General features: G+C 50.0%; 1 protein-coding gene across 1 annotated transcript in view; it reads right to left on the bottom strand.

Annotated features, from left to right (window-relative positions):
* Nucleotides 1-14,484, bottom strand: part of GRIN3B (glutamate ionotropic receptor NMDA type subunit 3B) — a gene marked incomplete at its 5' end in the record, with an annotated part of 36,401 nt that extends 21,917 nt beyond the window's left edge. The window contains one exon of the mRNA XM_083594413.1: nucleotides 14,002-14,484. Coding sequence (XP_083450539.1) covers nucleotides 14,002-14,484 — 483 coding nt within the window. The remainder of the gene's footprint in view (nucleotides 1-14,001) is intronic.
* Between the last annotated feature and the right edge of the window lie 3,058 nt (nucleotides 14,485-17,542).

A 17,542-nucleotide genomic window follows, 5' to 3' on the forward strand; every position in this document is an offset into this window, starting at 1 on the left:
GTTAAAAAACTAATAATATATATATATAAAAGAGAAACAAGGGGGGCCCACGCGGAAGAGAGTTATTTGTTGATTTCTTTACACAACCACGGCAACACAAATATTATGAGCACAAAAATGGTACAAGGAGGTGGTCCTTGCCAAAGAAGAATGGCAGCTGGAATATGGAGAACTGGCAAGTTTTGACGTGGAAAATTAGAGATCAGAAAGAGACCGGTTTTAAAGAAGGTTGGAAAATGTTTGCAGAATACTTAAAAACGCCGTGTAAAAATGTTAGAATGCGAATAGGATTTGAGTGAGAACAGCGGTGGGGTGGACTTTTTGTTTGTACAGTGAGATTAGGTGAAGGTCTAGCGTTACTATGACATTGCAGCATAAATTGAATTTTTGAGGGAACCATGGAGGGAGGGAGGGGAAATCACAGGTGGAATGATTGATTGGTAAATTTGAAATGTTGTTGAATTGTTTATTTAAAATAAACAAATAAAAATCTGCTGCTGTGATCGCAGTCGGCAACAATGCAGGAGAATGTGGTATTTGTCTCACGGCACCAGTAAGGAATTTGATTTTATTATTATTATTTATTATGTATAAAATTTGTATACCGCCTTTCATCCATAGATCTCGGGGTGGTTTGCAACAGAAAATTACGAGATAAAAAAGGCAAAATGCATAATAAAAAACGAACCCAAAATCCCACCTCCCACTTCAGGGGCAATTCTATGGCAAGATCTGCAGGGATCTAGCTTAGGATTCAGTGGATCTCCAGCTCATTTGGCTGATTCCTGTTTGGCCAGCTGTAAATCCCCAATCCCGGGACAGTCAAAGATATACAGGCATAATTTGTTCATCCTGGACCAGAGAGGGGGGACTTAGACTGGATCCTAAGCCTGTTCGGTTCTGTTCTGGCAACCCAGCATGGAAGACTACAAAAAATTAAAATTGTGATTAAAATTGTACAACCTGATTAATATTCTACAGGCTGATTAATATTCTACAGCCTTTTTAATGTGTCTACAGGAAGAGGGGGTTGCTGGTTTGCTGTTTTGTTTCAATTATTTACTTGTTTTTATCCTGTTTTTATTCCGTGAACTGCCCTGAGATCTTATGATAAGGGTGGTATAAAGATCTAATAAATGAATAAATACTAACTCCATCATGCGTTAATTAGACTTAAGCATGTTGGTTGTATGAAGCTGGCTATTCCACAGCTGTCTCATAGGTTTTTATTACACACACACACACACACACAAAAATTCAACATCGTTTCAAGTTTAGCACTCAATCATTCCACCTGCGACTTCCCGTCCCTCCCTCCAGGGTTCCCCCAGAATTTCAATTTATGCTGCATGTTATAGTTACTATAGACCAGGCATAGGCAAACTCTGCCCTCCAGATGTTTTGGGACTACAACTCCCATCATCTCTAGCTAACAGGACCAGTGGTCAGGGATGATGGGAATTGTAGTCCCAAAACATCTGGAGGACAGAGTTTGCCTATGCCTGCTATAGACCTTGCCCTTACCACAAAAGAAAAATGGGAAGTTCAGCCCCACTGCTGTTCTCTCTCAAACCCTACTTGCATTTTAACATATTTTACACTGAGTTTTTAAGTATTCTGCAGACATTTTCCTATCACCTTTAAAAACCGGTCTCTTTCTTATCTCTAATTTTGCACGTCAAACTTGCCAATTCTACATGTTCTCTCAATTTCAGCTGCCATTCTTCTTTGGTGGCTGGCACATGCCATTCAGATGAGTGGCTGATAATGATAATGATAATACATAGGTGAGCCCCCAGCTGGAAGCAGAGCAAAGAGGCAGGTGGCCACTAGAGGTCAGCAGAGTTTAAGCTCACCTGTGCCAGAGATGGAAAAGAGAGGTGGACTTTTAGGAGGGTGGGATGTTTGAAATCCCCCTCCTCTCATCGGGAAAGGAGGGGTGCCTTGCAGAATCACAAATGTGGGCAAAAGGTTGCTGGACCAGGTGGCTCTTTACGTCTGAAGATCCCTTCTGGATCAAGCCCATCTAGTCCAGCGTGCTGTTCTCACAGTGGCTGCAAGCAAGATTCGAACACAAGACCAACTCTCTTCCCTGCTGCCATTTCCAGCAACTGGAGTTCAGAGGCATCGCTGCCTCCATGGGGGGTGCAGAGCATAGCCATCCTGGCTAGCAGCCACAGGTAGCCCTCTCCTCAGTCGGTAGAGCAAGAGACTCAGGGCCGTGGGTTCAAGGCTCACGTAGGGCAAAATATCCCGGCATTGCAGGGGGGTTGGACTAGATGACCCCCGTGGTCCCTTCCAGCTCTAGGATTCTATGAACCTTCCTCATCTAGCTCAGTATTATCCACACCAGCAGTTCTCAAACTTTTCTTCTCCGGGCGACACTTTGAAAATAAAAATTTGCGGCATTGGAAAATAAAAACAAACAAATAAAAAACACTGTGGAATGTCCTCCCATCTGATGTCGAAGAAATAAACAACTATCTGGTTTTTAGAAGACATCTGAAGGCAGTCCTGTTTTGGGAAGTTTTTAATGACTGATGTTTTAATGTATTTTTAATCTTTTGTTGGAAGCTGCCCAGAATGGCTGGGGAAACCCAGCCAGATGGGCTGGGTATAAATATAATAATAATAATAATAATAATAATAATAATAATAATAATAATACAGTTCCGAGCAGTACTTGATTTATAACACAGAACACCACTAATTTATCATATAATCATGGGGCACCCAGAAAGTATAAAATAATGCAGTTACATAGGAACAGAGAATCATAGAATTGTCGAGTTGAAAGGGACCGCAAGAGTCATCCTGCCACAGCCTTTGAGAACCACTGATCTACGCAGATCCTACAAGTGTCCCTATTTTCCCAGAAAAGTCCAAGACTTACAGAAGCCATCCCGGTTTCTGATTTGATCCCGGAACGTCCTACTTTCCTATTGGACGTCCCTATTTTCATAGTAGAAATGTTGGTTGGTATGGAGTTATGCAACCCCCGAGCAAAGGAGACAAGTCACTATACAAGCTTTAGAAGACATCTGACAACAGCTCTGGATAGGGAAGTTTTTAAATGTTTTATTGTATTTTTATATATGTTGGAAGCCGCCAAAAGGGTTTGGGCCAACCCACCCGGCTGGGCACGATATGAATAAGAAAGTTGTTGTTATGATGGAATAGGACGTCCCTATTTTCACCGGAAGGGATGCAGGTGGCGCTGTGGGTTAAACCACAGAGCCTAGGACTTGCTGATCAGAAGGTCGGTGGTTCGAATCCCCGCGACGGGGTGAGCTCCCGTTGCTCAGTCCCTGCTCCTGCCAACCTAGCAGTTCGAAAGCACATCAAAGTGCAAGTAGATAAATAGGTACCGCTCCAGCGGGAAGGTCAACGGCGTTTCCGTGCGCTGCTCTGGTTCGCCAGAAGCGGCTTAGTCATGCTGGCCACAAGACCCGGAAGCTGTACGCCGGCTCCCTCGGCCAGTAAAGCGAGATGAGCCCCGCAACCCCAGAGTCGGCCACGACTGGACCTAATGGTCAGGGGTCCCTTTACCTTTATCTTCACTGGAGAAATTTTGGAGGGTATGCAACAGCCCTCCAGGGTTTCAGAATTAGGGGAATCTCCCAGCCCTACCTGAAGATGCCATTGGGGTTGAACCTTCTGCATGCTAAGCAAGCGCACTGGCACTGGGTATCATCTCCTCACCCCACCCGAGTCCCATGTTGCTCTGGGACGTTCTACAAGAATGGCCTGCGCTCTGTGCCAGCGACTCACAACCCTTCTTTTACACACCAAGTCAAGGTTCCGGACCTCATCATTCTGATTTTCAAACTGGAGCAAATGGAGCTGCCTAATAGCGAGTCGGAACGCCAATCTACAGCCGCCCCCCTAAAAATAAATAAAAATAAAGCATGATTCCAGCACGAGGCATGAGAGTACGCACGGTTGGTTCAGGACGCCTTCCCTCATGCGCACATGCGTTGTTGAACACTGGGGGTGGAAGAGGAGCAAGGCTCAGAAAGACGAATCGCCAGCCCAGAGCTGGTACAATTACGTCAAGGTCGTCTCCACAGGGCGCCTTGAGCCACACTTATTGATGTTTTCATTACTGTTTTTCTTAATAAAAAAAGTGTTTATCACTTTGGGATGCTTTAATGGGAAGTGATTGATAAACACAATGAAATACACGAAAGAAAATGTGCCTGTGTTTGTGGGTGATGCAGGAAATTGAGGTGGGTGGGTGAGGGAATTGGAAACGGTAACCACATCCCATGAAGACCATCATCACATGTGGAATGTCAGTTGCTAGCTAAGCAAATAGATCTGAAAAGAGCGTAGGGATTAATGCAGGGTTTCTATGATGCCTGCTTGCTCTCAAGAGGCAGGGAGTTCCACAGAGCCACACACACAAAATGAAAAGGTCACAGTGGAAACCATTAGCCCCCTGCAATCGGAAACTGGAACGAAATAGCGACCAAGCAAGAGATCCTAATTCTGTTCGATGTAAACAGCTCATTCGGTCTGCAGAGGCCTGGTTGAAAAAGTGTTCTGTCCTCTCTTAGGAGAGAATGCATCTTCTAAATCAGGGTTTTCCCAAATTTGGGTCTCCGGCTGTTTTTGGACTACAATTCCCACCATACCTGCTAGCTAGGGATGATGGGAGTTGTAGTCCAACAACAGCTGGGGACCCAAATTTGGGAAACCATGTTCTAAACAGAGGCATTCTTCCACCTCCTGGAGAATTGCTCTTTTAAAATAGAGGTGTTCCTTTGTCTCTTGCATGCGGCAGGAAATATTGAGGAAATGCCTCTTCTGAACAGAGGTGTTTCTCCATCCCTTGTAAATTCATTTTTGTTCCTCATAGAATTGTAGAGTTGTAAGGAGCCATGAGGGCCATCTATTCGAATCGACTTTTGCCCAACATGGGGCTCAAACCCAGGACCCTGAGATTGAAAGTCTTATGCTCTACTGACTGAGGTATCCTGGCTTTAAAACAGGGCTGTCCAGCTCACCAGATCTCCTCCTTCGGCTGACTTTGCTGCTTCAGCCAAGTCCCAAAGAGAACCACCAGCCCCAGCTGCCCCTGTCCAGAACTTTCTAATAGACTGTCTGGAGACAGAGAAAATACAGCACAATAAAAACCTCCTCTCCGAGTTCAACCATCATTTATATCGCTTTGGACAGGAAGCAGGAGGAAAACGGAAAGTGCCCAGGCAGCTTTTCCAAAGTTAACTCCGGCTCCGGACTCCGGGTTGCAACTCTGCTGCAAGAGAGATTTGTGGGCTGGATGGAAGCCCTGGCGGAGGTTTGCAAGATGACACCACACAAATAGGAGTTGTTGGTGCCCGTCTCTGTAGGAAAAGGAAACATTTGGGAATGGCACAAACCGTGGAGGGATGGGACCTCGCATTCAAAGGTAGGCACTGACTGGCCATGGAGGTTCTGTTGAAATACTGCCGCTAACCCAGTCAGATGGGTTGGGTATAAATAATAAAATGATGGTGGTGGTGATGGAATAGAACCCTGCTCCTGCCAACCTAGCAGTTCAAAAGCACATAAAAGTGCACGTAGATAAATAGGTACCACTCCGGCGGGAAGGTAAACGGCGTTTCCGTGCGCTGCTCTGGTTCGCCAGAAGCGGCTTAGTCCTGCTGGCCACATGACCCGGAAGCTGTACGCCGGCTCCCTTGGCCAGTAAAGCGAGATGAGCGCCGCAACCCCAGAGTCAGCCACTACTGGACCTAATGGTCAGGGGTCCCTTTACCTATTTTCATCAGAGAAATGTTGGAGGGTACGCATTTTCAGAGCTCAAGGACACATTTCCAGGCTGCCAAAAGCACTAAAGCAGGACTGGTGAGGGGTGTGGCCTGTGGAGAGGGGCTGTGGCTTGGGGAGAGCCCTGAGGGTGGAGGGGGGGGAGAGGTCTTGAGGGCCACATCAGACCCCTCCACCACCTCCTCTCTGATCCAATGAGCCCCCGCCATAAGGCTGCCTAGTCTGGGGTCTAAAATTATCAAAGTGCAGTGCGGATGAGCCCCCGACCCCCAAATTTCGCAAGTGAGCTAGACTCCCAGAAAGTTTCTCGTTGCGCTGCCTATGAAGTCTCCCCCTCCCCAAATGACACACTTTCCAGCAGCAGTGATGGGAGCAGCGACTAATTGGCCATGGCAAAATCTCCAGGGGGATCCTCACTGTGGGATCATGAAATTAACATAACCCTTCTTGCCTCGCAGCTGATAAAGATCACCAGGAATGCCCTGGCGGAGGAAAGCCCCTGTCTCCTGCCCCCTCCCCAAACCCCACTCCGCTGCTACCCCATAAATATACGGCTGCAACTCCAGCCCTGCTGAGAATGAGGCTTTGGGGAGTCCTCTGCAATGGATGTCCTTGAGATCGTAAGTGGGCAAAGCAATTATTTACTAATGGAAGCCGGTTATCTTTTTGGAGAGACTCAGCGGGACCCCAGGGGTCACCCTGGACAAACATTTTCCTCTCTGCTGACAGGCTCTGGCTGCTTTTATTTAGCAAAGAGTGAAATGGCGGGGAGGACAAAGTGACAATTTGAGGCAAATGAATGCAGATTGACAAAGCTATCTGGCTTTAATTTTGGGCCCTCATTGTCAACTGGTGGTTTCCAAAGCTCTCAATGAATGACTCTCACAAGAGGAGGGAAGGATCTGCCCCTCTCCCCAAGGCCAGACCCTCCCAGTGTCCCTGTTTTCCAGGGACAGTCCCGGATTTACAGAAGCCGTCCCAGTTTCTGATTTCTCCGCAGAATGTCCCGCTTTTCCTTAGGAAGTCCCTATTTCCATCGGGAAAATGTTGGAAGGTATGGAGAAATGTGACCCCAGAGCCAAGGAGATGAGTTAACTAAACAACCTTTAGAAGACATCTGAAAGCAGCCCTGGATAGGGAAGTTTTTAAAAATGTTTCATGTTTTAATATACAGTGGACGCTCGGGTTGCGAACGTAATCTATGCGGGATGCACATTCACAATCTGCAGCGTTCGCAAACTGCAGCAGCACGTCTGCGCACGTGCGGGTTGCGATTCGGCACTTCTGCACATGCGCAAAGCGCAATTTAGCGTTTCTGCGCATGCGCGACCCCCAAAACCCGGAAGTAACCTGTTCCGGTACTTCCGGGTTTCGGCCAGTCTGTAACCCGAAAAAACGCAACCTGAAGCATCTGTAACCTGAGGTATGACTGTACAGTCATACCTCGGGTTAAATATGCTTCAGGTTGAGCACTTTCGGGTTGTGCTCCGCGGTGACCCAGAAGTAACGGAATGCGTTACTTCCAGGTTTCGCTGCTCACGCATGCGCAAACGGTCAAAATGACGTCACGTGCATGCGCGAAAGCGGCAAATCAAGACCCGTGCATGCGAAGACGCAGGTTGTGTTCACTTCAGGATGCGAATGGGGCTCCGGAACGGATCCCATTCGTATCCAGAGGTACCACTGTATGTTGGAAGCTGCCCAGAGTGGCTGGGCCAACCCAGTCAGAGGGGCAGGGTGTAAATAATATGCCAGCATTTTTCTGCATTCCTGGGGGTTGGACTAGATGACCCTAAGGATCCCTTCCAACTCTACAGTTCTATATTGCCTGTGTGGTGTGGCTTTGTCAGGGCCAAACAAAGCCTGAGAGATGGAAGAACTCCTCCATTTGGAGAGAGAAAGTGCCCCTTCAAAGACCAGGCATGGAGAAATCTACAGGCCAAGGGGAGGTTAACTTTCCCCGTGTTGCACCAGCTCAACCGTGCTCAGCCCTGAAGCCGCCTCTGTTTCAGCCCAACTCCTTCCCTCTCTCCTCTGCAGAGGGGAGACCTCGCCTTGCCAAGCGGTGACCGTGTTGACTCATCTTTCATTTGTTGCAGGAGAGAGATCTACGATGTCACTTTACCTTGGATCCAGAAGTTATCTGCTCCATAACGAGGCTATTTTTCACGGCAGAAGGGAGCGATGTCAAGGTAAAAAAAACCTCCGGAAAAGTTGCCAAATGTATTTTTTTTTTAATTTGTTTTTTAGCTGGAACCTCAACACCTGCTGGGCTTCTTGACGGATGGGTGCGTGGCAACGTCAAAGAAATGGCTGTTGCGTTCTAAAGAGCGAGGCAAAGAAGGCAGGGTGGACGGTTCTAAAGATCTTGGGGAATTTAAAACACCGCTGCTAAACCTGCCGTGCACATTGGGCTTTGCAAGAACTTATTGATGGCTAAATAAATGTTCTGCCTCCAGCATCCAGTATCTCTGAGCACAAGTTGCTGGGAGTGGCAAGTGGGGAGAGTGGCTGTGGCACTCAGGTCTTGCTTGTGGGGGGGGGCCTTCCCATTTGGGGTATCTGGTCGGCCTCTGTGAGGACAGGAGGCTGGACTGAGTGGCCCATTGGCCTGATCCCACTGCAGGGCTTTTCTGAGTTTCTTATGATTCCTCAGTGGAGCCTGCACGAACAGAGCTAGTCTACCTTAGAACAGTGGTAAACAAGTGTGGGAGAAGACTATTGCTCTCACATGGATGGCAGTTAACAGATTGGGGTTAAATCCTGACAAGACACAAGTGCCGTTTTGTGGGGGACAAGGGGTGGGCGGGGGTGGGGCACTCCCTGGTCCTGCATGGGGTAAGTGTGCCCCTGAAGGACCAGCTGCGCAGCCTGGGGGTCATTTTGGACTCACCGCTGTCCATGGAGGCACAGGTCAATTTTGCGTCCAGGTCTGCCAGCTCCATCTGAGACCCTCCCTGCTTGCACCCTGTCTCGCCAGAGTGGTCCATGCTCTGGTTTTCTCCCGCTTGGACTACTGCCATGCGCTCTCTGTGGGGCTACCTTTGAATGTGACTCCAAAATGACAACTAATTCAGAATGCGGCAGCCAGGCTGATGACTGGGATCACATAATACCGGTCCTGAAAGACCTGCATTGGCTCCCAGTACGTTTCCGAGCACAATTCAAAGTGTTGGTGCTGACCTTGAAAGCCCTCAACGGCCTCGGCCCAGTATACCTGAAGGATACCCATCATCCAGCCCAAACATGGAAGTCCAGCTCCGAGGGCGTTTCGGCAGTTCCCTCACTGTGAGAAGTGAGGATACAGGGAACCAGGCAGAGGGCCTTCTCGGTGGTGGCGCCCGCCCTATGGAATGCCCTCCCATCAGATGTCAAGGAGATAAACAAATGACTTTTAGAAGACATCTGAAGGAGGCCCTGTATGGGGAAGTTTTAATGTTTGGTATTATGTGTCGGAAGTTGCCTAGAGTGGCTGGGGCAACCCAGCCAGATGGGTGGAGTATAAATAATAAAATTATTATTCTTATTATTCTGCTTGTGGGCTTCCCTTTGAGGCATCTGACTGGCTGCTGTGGAGATAGGAAGCTGGACTTCTTATGTTCTTAAATGCCGCAAGAGCGCACCTCTCTGCATCCAGCCCCTGGGAAACATGCACCTCACAAGTCTGAAAATGTGATGTTTGAAAGAGGCTGTGCTTTTCTTTTTCAGGTTTATTTGGAAACCTGTTTAAAATTGAGCCTTTTGCTTCTGCGCCGAGAGGGAATTGGTTTTTTTCTCCCTCCTTCCCCCATCGAGAACCTGTGAGCAAAATACAGATTGCCTATATTGGCTGCGGGGAATTGGACCAAAGGAAACCAGCGACGAGGAAGGAATTCTCTGAGATCACTAATGTCCTGGTGACAAGACAGCGCAATTGAAAGGAGGGGAAACAACAGAAAAGAAAGAATCAAATCAAATCAAATTCCTCCCTTTGCCCCCAGATCTTGGCAAGACCTCGGGAGGATATTACTATTTATCATCTTGGAATAATTCCTGGATTTTTCCAAACAGCAGCCTTGAGTGGCAAAGACGGAGAAGGAGACCTGAGCTTGTTTGGTGTCACAAAACAACCAACTCCTTCTAAAGCTGGAACCAAATTCCACCCCAATCTTTGCACCTGATTTGGCTATCTTTTTGCTCCCCAAATCCAAAAGGCATTGGGGTGTTACTGTCCCTAGAAGCTGCAATAGACGGCTGCTGCTGTGACAAGGTCCCGGTGCCCCAGCACATATTGATTAGCAATTTCTTCCCCTATCCCCACTGCAATTGCATTCCCCATGCATTCAAGAAGAGTTGGGGGGGCTCCCTCCGAGTTTTGCAAAAAATAATAATGACCAATTTTTTTTGCTGTCATCTGCTGGGAAAACAAGGGGCATAGTCTATGCACTAGGCCTGCTTGCCAGGGGGAGGGGGTATCTGTTTTGACCCAGGGTATGAAGAACATAGAACTGCAGAATTGTAGAGGTGGGTAGGAACCTCAAGGGTCATCAAGTCCAATACCCTGCAACGCAGAAAACATTCGCCCAATGTGGGACTCAAACCCACAACCCTGAGATTAAGAGCCTCATGCTCTACAGACTGAGGTATGCGGTAGCAAAGCTGCCGTTTCTCAGCTCTCGGGGTGGTGCGGTGCAATGGGTAGCGTGGTGGAGGAAGAAGCAGAGTGTGCTGGGTTCAAATTGCCTTCTGTCAACAAAGCTTACTGGGCGACCGTGGGAGCCTCTCTTTTCCTGAAACACTGCCAGCTTGTGCAGGTAACACTAATTTTGATGGGCCAAAGGATCTGAGCTTCTGGTAACCCTGTTCAAACCAGAATCTTGAGGACCAACATCCTTTCATTTTAGGGGGCAAAGGCCCCACAGCTCAGCAGTGAGGTTCCCTGCTTAGCACACACACAAAGTCCCAGGTTTCAGGCGTCTCCAGAGAGAGAGACCCCCTCCCAGCCAGAGACCCCCAGAGAGTCTCTGCCCGCCAGCGTCCGGCAGCCCTGAGCTAGACCGTCTCCTCTGATATAAATCAACTTCCCAGGCCGAGAGCTACCAAATCCTTTCCCGTTAAGAAACAAAATTAAATGCAGAACGGCCAAGAGCCTGGCACAGATGGGGTTCCTGGTGGCTTTGGGCCACCAGAATGCAGTAGCATGGGCTCATGTGTGCGGAGGAAGGATATCTATGTAGAATCACAGACTCGTGGAGTCGGAAGGGACCCTGAGGGTCATCTAGTCCAACCCGCTGCAATGCAGCTGCCCGGTACGGGGATCGAACCTGCAGCCTTGGCGTTCTCAGCATTTACTGTAACCAGCTGAGCTATTAAGTGAATCTTCCAGTATCTATATCTATAGCTGTAAAACAGACCAGCTCAATGGGAGGATTACTGACTCCCAGCATGAATTGGCAGAGGACCGTGGCAGGATTACACCCGCCCACCCCTCTGCTTTCGTATCTTGATTTATGAGCCACAAACGGGGCCCGGGGCCCAGAGCCTGTCTGAGCATGACATCCCATCGACAGGCTTCGTTCTTTTTTGAACAACTGCTCAGCTGCGCCTGTTTATTCCAGAGCGGGGCGATCGGACGCCTCTTGCATCAATCACCGGCATTAAAAGCCAGCAGGCAGGCAGACGGTCCTGGGCCGAGAGCCGAAAAGCCTAATGACAGTCATCGTTCCCCTCAATTTAAAAACCCACCCTGTTGGGTTGTGCCTCATTTACTGGGACTGATCATCTTGAGTAAGCAGTGCCTTTCATTTCAGTACGTCTACTCTGAGTAGGGATAACATTGAGTTCAAACTGAACAGGTGTGGGAAAGGAAAAGTTCAGTGTGTGTGTGTTCGCCCGAAACAGAAGGGTTTTACCCACCCCAGTTTCCTGTCTCCAACAGTGGGGTGCAAAATGGACGCCCACTAATTCTTTGTCCGTAGACTACCCCCTGGATGCAGAGGCTTTTGCTCTAAAATAAGAACAGGGTGGGATGGGGGTGGCCTTGCTGAGATTGGGGCAAAAGGACCACATCCTGCTTCCAAACAGGAGACAGATCCGTGTCCTCAGAAAGGACACCAACATGGAGTAAAGGCGATGCTGCCTTCCTAGTCCCCGGCAGCTGGTGCTCAAAGGTAGACTATGTCTATATGAAGAGGCTCAGTTTCATTATAGAGTTGGAAGGGACCCACAAAGGTCATCCAGTCCAACCCCCTGCAGTGCAGAGGCTAATAAGGTGCTGACAGAACCTTTTAAGGGCAGAAGGAATGAACTTACAGGGCTGTTGTTATTTTTTATTCCTGCATTGCTGGACTAGATGACCCTTGGGTACCTCATCATCATCATCATCATTATTAGAATATATATTTCCGTTCACTTCAAGAAGAAGTACCAAGAGAGGTCTCCATCTAGTCCAGCCAACCAGGGAAAGGGATATCCTTCCCTTATTATCCTTGACTACTTATTATCCATCCACAACCTCCCTCTTAGCACGGGTGCAAAATGGGCATTTGCGATCAACCGATTTCCCTCGAGCTTCCAGCTTCAGATGCAGCCGACCTCTCGAGGGGAAGGAGAACCGAAAAGGCAGCTGGCAACATTGATGATGGAGGAGGAGGCAGCTCACAGCCTTCCCCCGGTCCTTTCTCTCCAGCCGAGATAGACTGCCCCTGCAATGGAAGTTCGCCAGATGTACTCACAACTCAGGGACAGCCTGCTCTGCTGCCTTTTGCCAGCCTCTGGTGCTCAGAGGTTGACTCCTCCCAAACACGGAAGCTCAGGGATTGAAGCAATAAAAGGATTATTAATCATAGCTAATAGCTGCAGACATTCCTTGCCATTTCTCCCCCTGCATCCAGGACCCTCAGGTAAGATTGACCCCGGACATAACAGCCACTTGGGCTGCAATCCTTTACCTGCTTACTCAGGAGTAAGCCCCATGGCTTCAAGTGGGACTTAATTCTCAGTGGACATGATTCCTGTATTGCAGAGTGTTGGACTAGATGACCCAAGGGGGTCCCTTTGAATTCTACAGTTCTATGATCCTATGTGTAGCCTTACATACAATTAATACAGTACAGTTGTATTAATAAGTTATGTAAGCAATAATAACTCTTGAATTATGAGAAAGGAACACAATACTGCATTAATAAAATGGTACGACGGCCACAATCACAGCAGTATTAATGAGTTATGCAAGTAATAAGAATAACAAGTATTTCAGGACAATAAAAAATAATAGATCATTGTTCGTAATGTAGCTGTAACCTGCTGTGGACTTTGCTTACAATGGGTGGAGAAATATTTGAAATTAATAGCCACGTTTAGCCTGTGCGCTGCCTGGGTGACTCCAAGATAGACTGCTCCTGATTGTGGATGTTCCTAGACACCAACCATTCAAAGCTGCGATCCTTGCTCTGCAAAGGGTAGCCTTGAGGTTCCTTCCAACCCTACAATTCTATCATTCTGTGAGCAGAATCCTGTGAGCAGGCTCTCTGACAGGGAGGGCTGCCTTCCTCCTGAAGGGCAATGACAGCCTCATTTAGCTACCTGTCCCTGAGGCCTCCCCAAGGTAGACTGCCCTTGAATGTGGAGGTTCAACCACGTAACTAATCAAAGCTGCGATTTCGGCACAGCAGGGTGGGCCCTGCCCACATGACCCACAGAGTCCCTTCCAGGTCCATCACTCAGGGAACCCAACCAGAAGGTCAGTAATTTGAGCCCAGGATGGTTGTGGGCAGGATTCCTGCACTGCAGGGGGTTGGACTAGATGACCCTTGGGGTCCCTTCCAACTCTTCAATTCCATGATCCCTAAATCCAGTGCTATTTTTATAGAGAAAGAGGCGCCAGAACTCACCATGAACACCTTCCTTGTTCTCTTATAATGGCAATGGGGGTGTAGCAAAGGGTGGCAGGGGGCAGCGGCACCCCCCTAAATCAAGTAAATAAGTACAAATACTTAACTAACCGATCAATTGTTTCATAGAGATTGGTTCTGCCTCCGAAACATAAAACCTGACCCCACAACATAAATCCTTGCCACGCTCATGGTGCCCATATGAGAGGTTTCTGGTGAGTTCCAGCTGGAAAAAAGCCCTGCCTAAGTCAATCTGTAGCCTACTTGCTCCTGGGCTGGTAGACTGCTCTTGCCCTAGGAGGCTCTCCATCGGGGAGGATTTTTTAAAATAAAAAAGCGGGGGTGTTTTTCTCCTTACCCGGCTCCTGAAGGGCATGGGGGTCTTGGCACTTTGCCCCCCTCTGCCTTCCTCCTCCTCCTCCTCTTCCTCCTCCCGGATGCTGACGAAGGGGATCTCCAGGAAGGCGGCGGCGAAGTCCAACTGGAGCAGCTCCCTGCGGGACGCGGGGAAGGCGAGCACGGCGGCCACTCCGCGCACCACCAGCGCCTGGCACAGCCAGCGGGCCAGCGAGGCCGGGTCCCTCTGCCGGGGCGCCCCGGGGACCACCTCCAGGCTGAGGTTGTAGGGCAGCGCGGAGGTGGCCGTGCGGCTGGCGCGGGCCAGGGCGTTGCGCGCCCGGCTCTCGGCTTCGCCTGCGCGGGGAAGCAGGGCGCCCAGGCGCACGGTGTGCCCGATCCGTGCCAGGATGTGGCACGGCTGCGGGTGCCCCCGGGCCGCCGGCTGCCCCGCCAGCAGCAGCGACAGGCACCACCAGCAGCAAAGCGCCCGGCGCCTCTCCATAGGGCAGGGCGCGCAAGGCGCAGGGGCGCGCAACCCCTGCGCCCGCCCCCCACCCGCGCTGGGTGGGGGGTCCCCTAAGGAGGCAGCCGGGAGGGGGTCTCCCAGGGGCCGCCCATCAGGGGCCGCGGAAGTGGGGCAGAGCAGGAGCAGAGGGGCAGAGCAGGAGCAGAGGGAAAGTGAGGTCCCCCCCGCCCTATCCAAACGCAGCTGCTGCTGCCGCCGCCGCGCCGGGCGCTCCTCTGCTGCGCCTCCGCTCCCGCGCTCTGGCTGCTGCTCGCTCGCTCGCTGGCTCTCCAGGCGGAGCTGGAGGCTGCTCTGGCGGGAGCGCGCCGCTAGGGGCGGCAGAGGGCGACCCTGCCAACCTGGGGATGAAGATGGTATTTGGGAGATGATGGCACCCTCGCCAGCCTGTTGGAGAGGAGAAGCGCCGCTTGGCACGGGCGCCTAACGCGCCCACAAGAAGCACACATATAGAGGCTGCATCGGAAAGAGATGTCTGCGTTCCGGAGAAGGAGATGCGGGCGGCGCGAGGCGAGGAAGCGGAGAGGAGGGCGAGCCTGCCTCTGGGCATGCACAGAGCGCGGGCGAGGAAGAATCGCAGAAACCTAGAATGGCAGAGTTGGAAGGGTCATCTAGGTGAGGTGAGAGGTCTGCGCTTCGTCCAAGGAGACGCAGGCGGCGCGAGGCGAGCAAGGAGTCTCTGGGCATGTACAGAGCGCGGCGAGGCGGCGAGGGAGGAGCCCCGCTGGCGCTGTGGGGAGGGAACGAGGCAGGCGGAGCATGTGCAGAGTGCAGGGGGAAGGAGGGACGTGAGCTCGGTGGGCTCTGGGTGTGTGCAGAGTGCGGAGCGGGGAAAGCGATGGAGGACTGAGGCAAAGCGAGGAAGACGAGAGGAGATCGGAGATGCCAAGGGAATGGAGCATGTGCAGAGTGCGGAGAACAAGGGATCGGAATAGACGCTGCTGAGAAAGATCGTCAAAGGAGGAGAGGTTGAGGGCGGCTCCAGCTCTGTGGGAAAGCAGGCTGCGCGCGTGTGTGTCCCTGGGCACGTGCAAAGTTCGGAGAAGGTGCTAGAAAGGCACAGAGGTGGGAAAAGACTTGGGCTGGGCTGGGGCGCACCAGACTTTTCCAGAAACGCGGGTGGGGGGGGAGTGACAGATGGAAAGGAAAAGAATCTCTGAGCATACACAGAGGGGCAAAAGAAGGCAGGGTTGGTGATGCCGACACAGGACATGGGCACCCAAAACCGCTAAAAAGATTGGCTAGTTCTGATCCAATTAGCCGAATTCACTAATTCGAGGTCAGTAGAGGGGCATTAGGTACCAAGAGCGTAGCCAGGATTTTTGTTGGGGGGGGCAGTACCTCAGTTAGCTATGTATTTTTATTGATTTTCGGGTGGTGGGCAGTTGCCCCGCTGCTCCCATTGGTTATGCTCATGTTAGTAGAACAGCAGAATGGAGCCTCCAGGTTCAGAAACAGTCTACCTCCGGAACAACAGATGCTGAGATCAAGAGAAGAGGGAAAGGTGTTAGCTTTCATTTTGGCTGCCCACTGACAGAAGCAAGTTGCTGGGTGCAGCGTAAATTTTGCTCAGGCTCCGGGTTGCGAAAAGTGGAAAAAGCTGCTCTGAACATATGCAGAATGCCGTGCCCCCCTCACAAACTGTGTTCTTATTAAACTCCTCCTGTTCATATTTAGTCATAAAATTTATAAAATTCACAAGGATACTTTTAAAACTCATGTGATATACAAAAAACTGGTCAAAGTCGAGATACATGTGCATTAATTTAGGAAGAAGCACTCCTCTCTCTTGCAAGGAAATGCATCTTCTAAAATTAGTAAAGGCATCTTCTAAAATGGTCCTTTTTTTTAGGAAGACTCCAAAATTGTTGAACTTTTTTAAACAAACCCCAAAGTTGTTGGGCTTCCCCCCCAAAGATGCCAACCCCCCCCCCACTATTTTCCTAAGATCCAGGATAAATTCATCCCCCCACCCCACCCCGGGCGTCAGTTCCGCCTTTGAAATCCCAGTAACGTAGCAGCCCTACTAAAACAGAAGCAGTTGTTGCACCATGTATTGCTTTGTGCTGTTTTCTTTTTTTTTTTTTAATTTGTATGCAGCCATTTTAATTTTTAATTAAAATTTAAAAAATGAAAATAAAAAGAGGGACCCTTCCATTTCTTGCCTGGGGCAGGAAATGCCTCTTTTTCAGTTGACTGACCTGCGACCTCCGGATAATGTTGCCCTTCATGTCCCATCATCCCTGACTGGCAGCTAAGGCTGATGGGAGTCGGAGTCTGTCAACCCCTTGAGCAGACGCACATCCCACCCCACTTCCCTGATTTACCCACACCTTTGAGACTCTTGAGACTCCTGAGAGTCCCATGGACTGCAAGATCAAACCTCTCCATTCCGAAGGAAATCAGCCCTGGAAGGACAGATCGTGTAGCTGAGGCTCCAGTACTTTGGCCACCTCATGAGAAGAGAAGACTCCCTGGAAAAGACCCTGATGTTGGGAAAGATGGAGGGCACAAGGAGAAGGGGACGACAGAGGATGAGATGGTGGGACAGTGTTCTCGAAGCTACCAGCATGAGTTTGACCAAACTGCGGGAGGCAGTGGAAGACAGGAGGGCCTGGCGTGCTCTGCTCCAGGGGTCACGAAGAGTCGGACACGACTAAATAACTAAACAACAATTGTGTCTTACACAGAGGGAAAGCAAATCCCACAACAAACAGGTCAAGACCCAAGCTCAGGATTTTAAGCAGTCTGCAAATGGTGGTCATCCATGACAGCTAAGTAGAACCTCCTTGTTCAGCCACAGTCTATCTCCGAATTCCAAGCCCAGGGGACTTATGAAGTGGGGAGGGCTGTGCATTAACTGGGACCCCGGAGAAGGCCAGCCGATCAAACGGCCAGAGATGAGAAGTGCAGACACGCGTGCGGAGTGCCAGCCACAAAAGGCTTTCGCTGCTCTCCTCCTTTTCAGCGGCCTATTGATGAATGCCGTCCCCACTCACTTCTCTCCTGTTTTATTTGGAGATCAATTCGCTTACGG

Source organism: Podarcis filfolensis (genome assembly GCF_964270895.1).
Source record: "Podarcis filfolensis genome assembly, chromosome: 18".
NCBI classification, from domain to species: Eukaryota; Metazoa; Chordata; class Lepidosauria; order Squamata; family Lacertidae; genus Podarcis; species Podarcis filfolensis.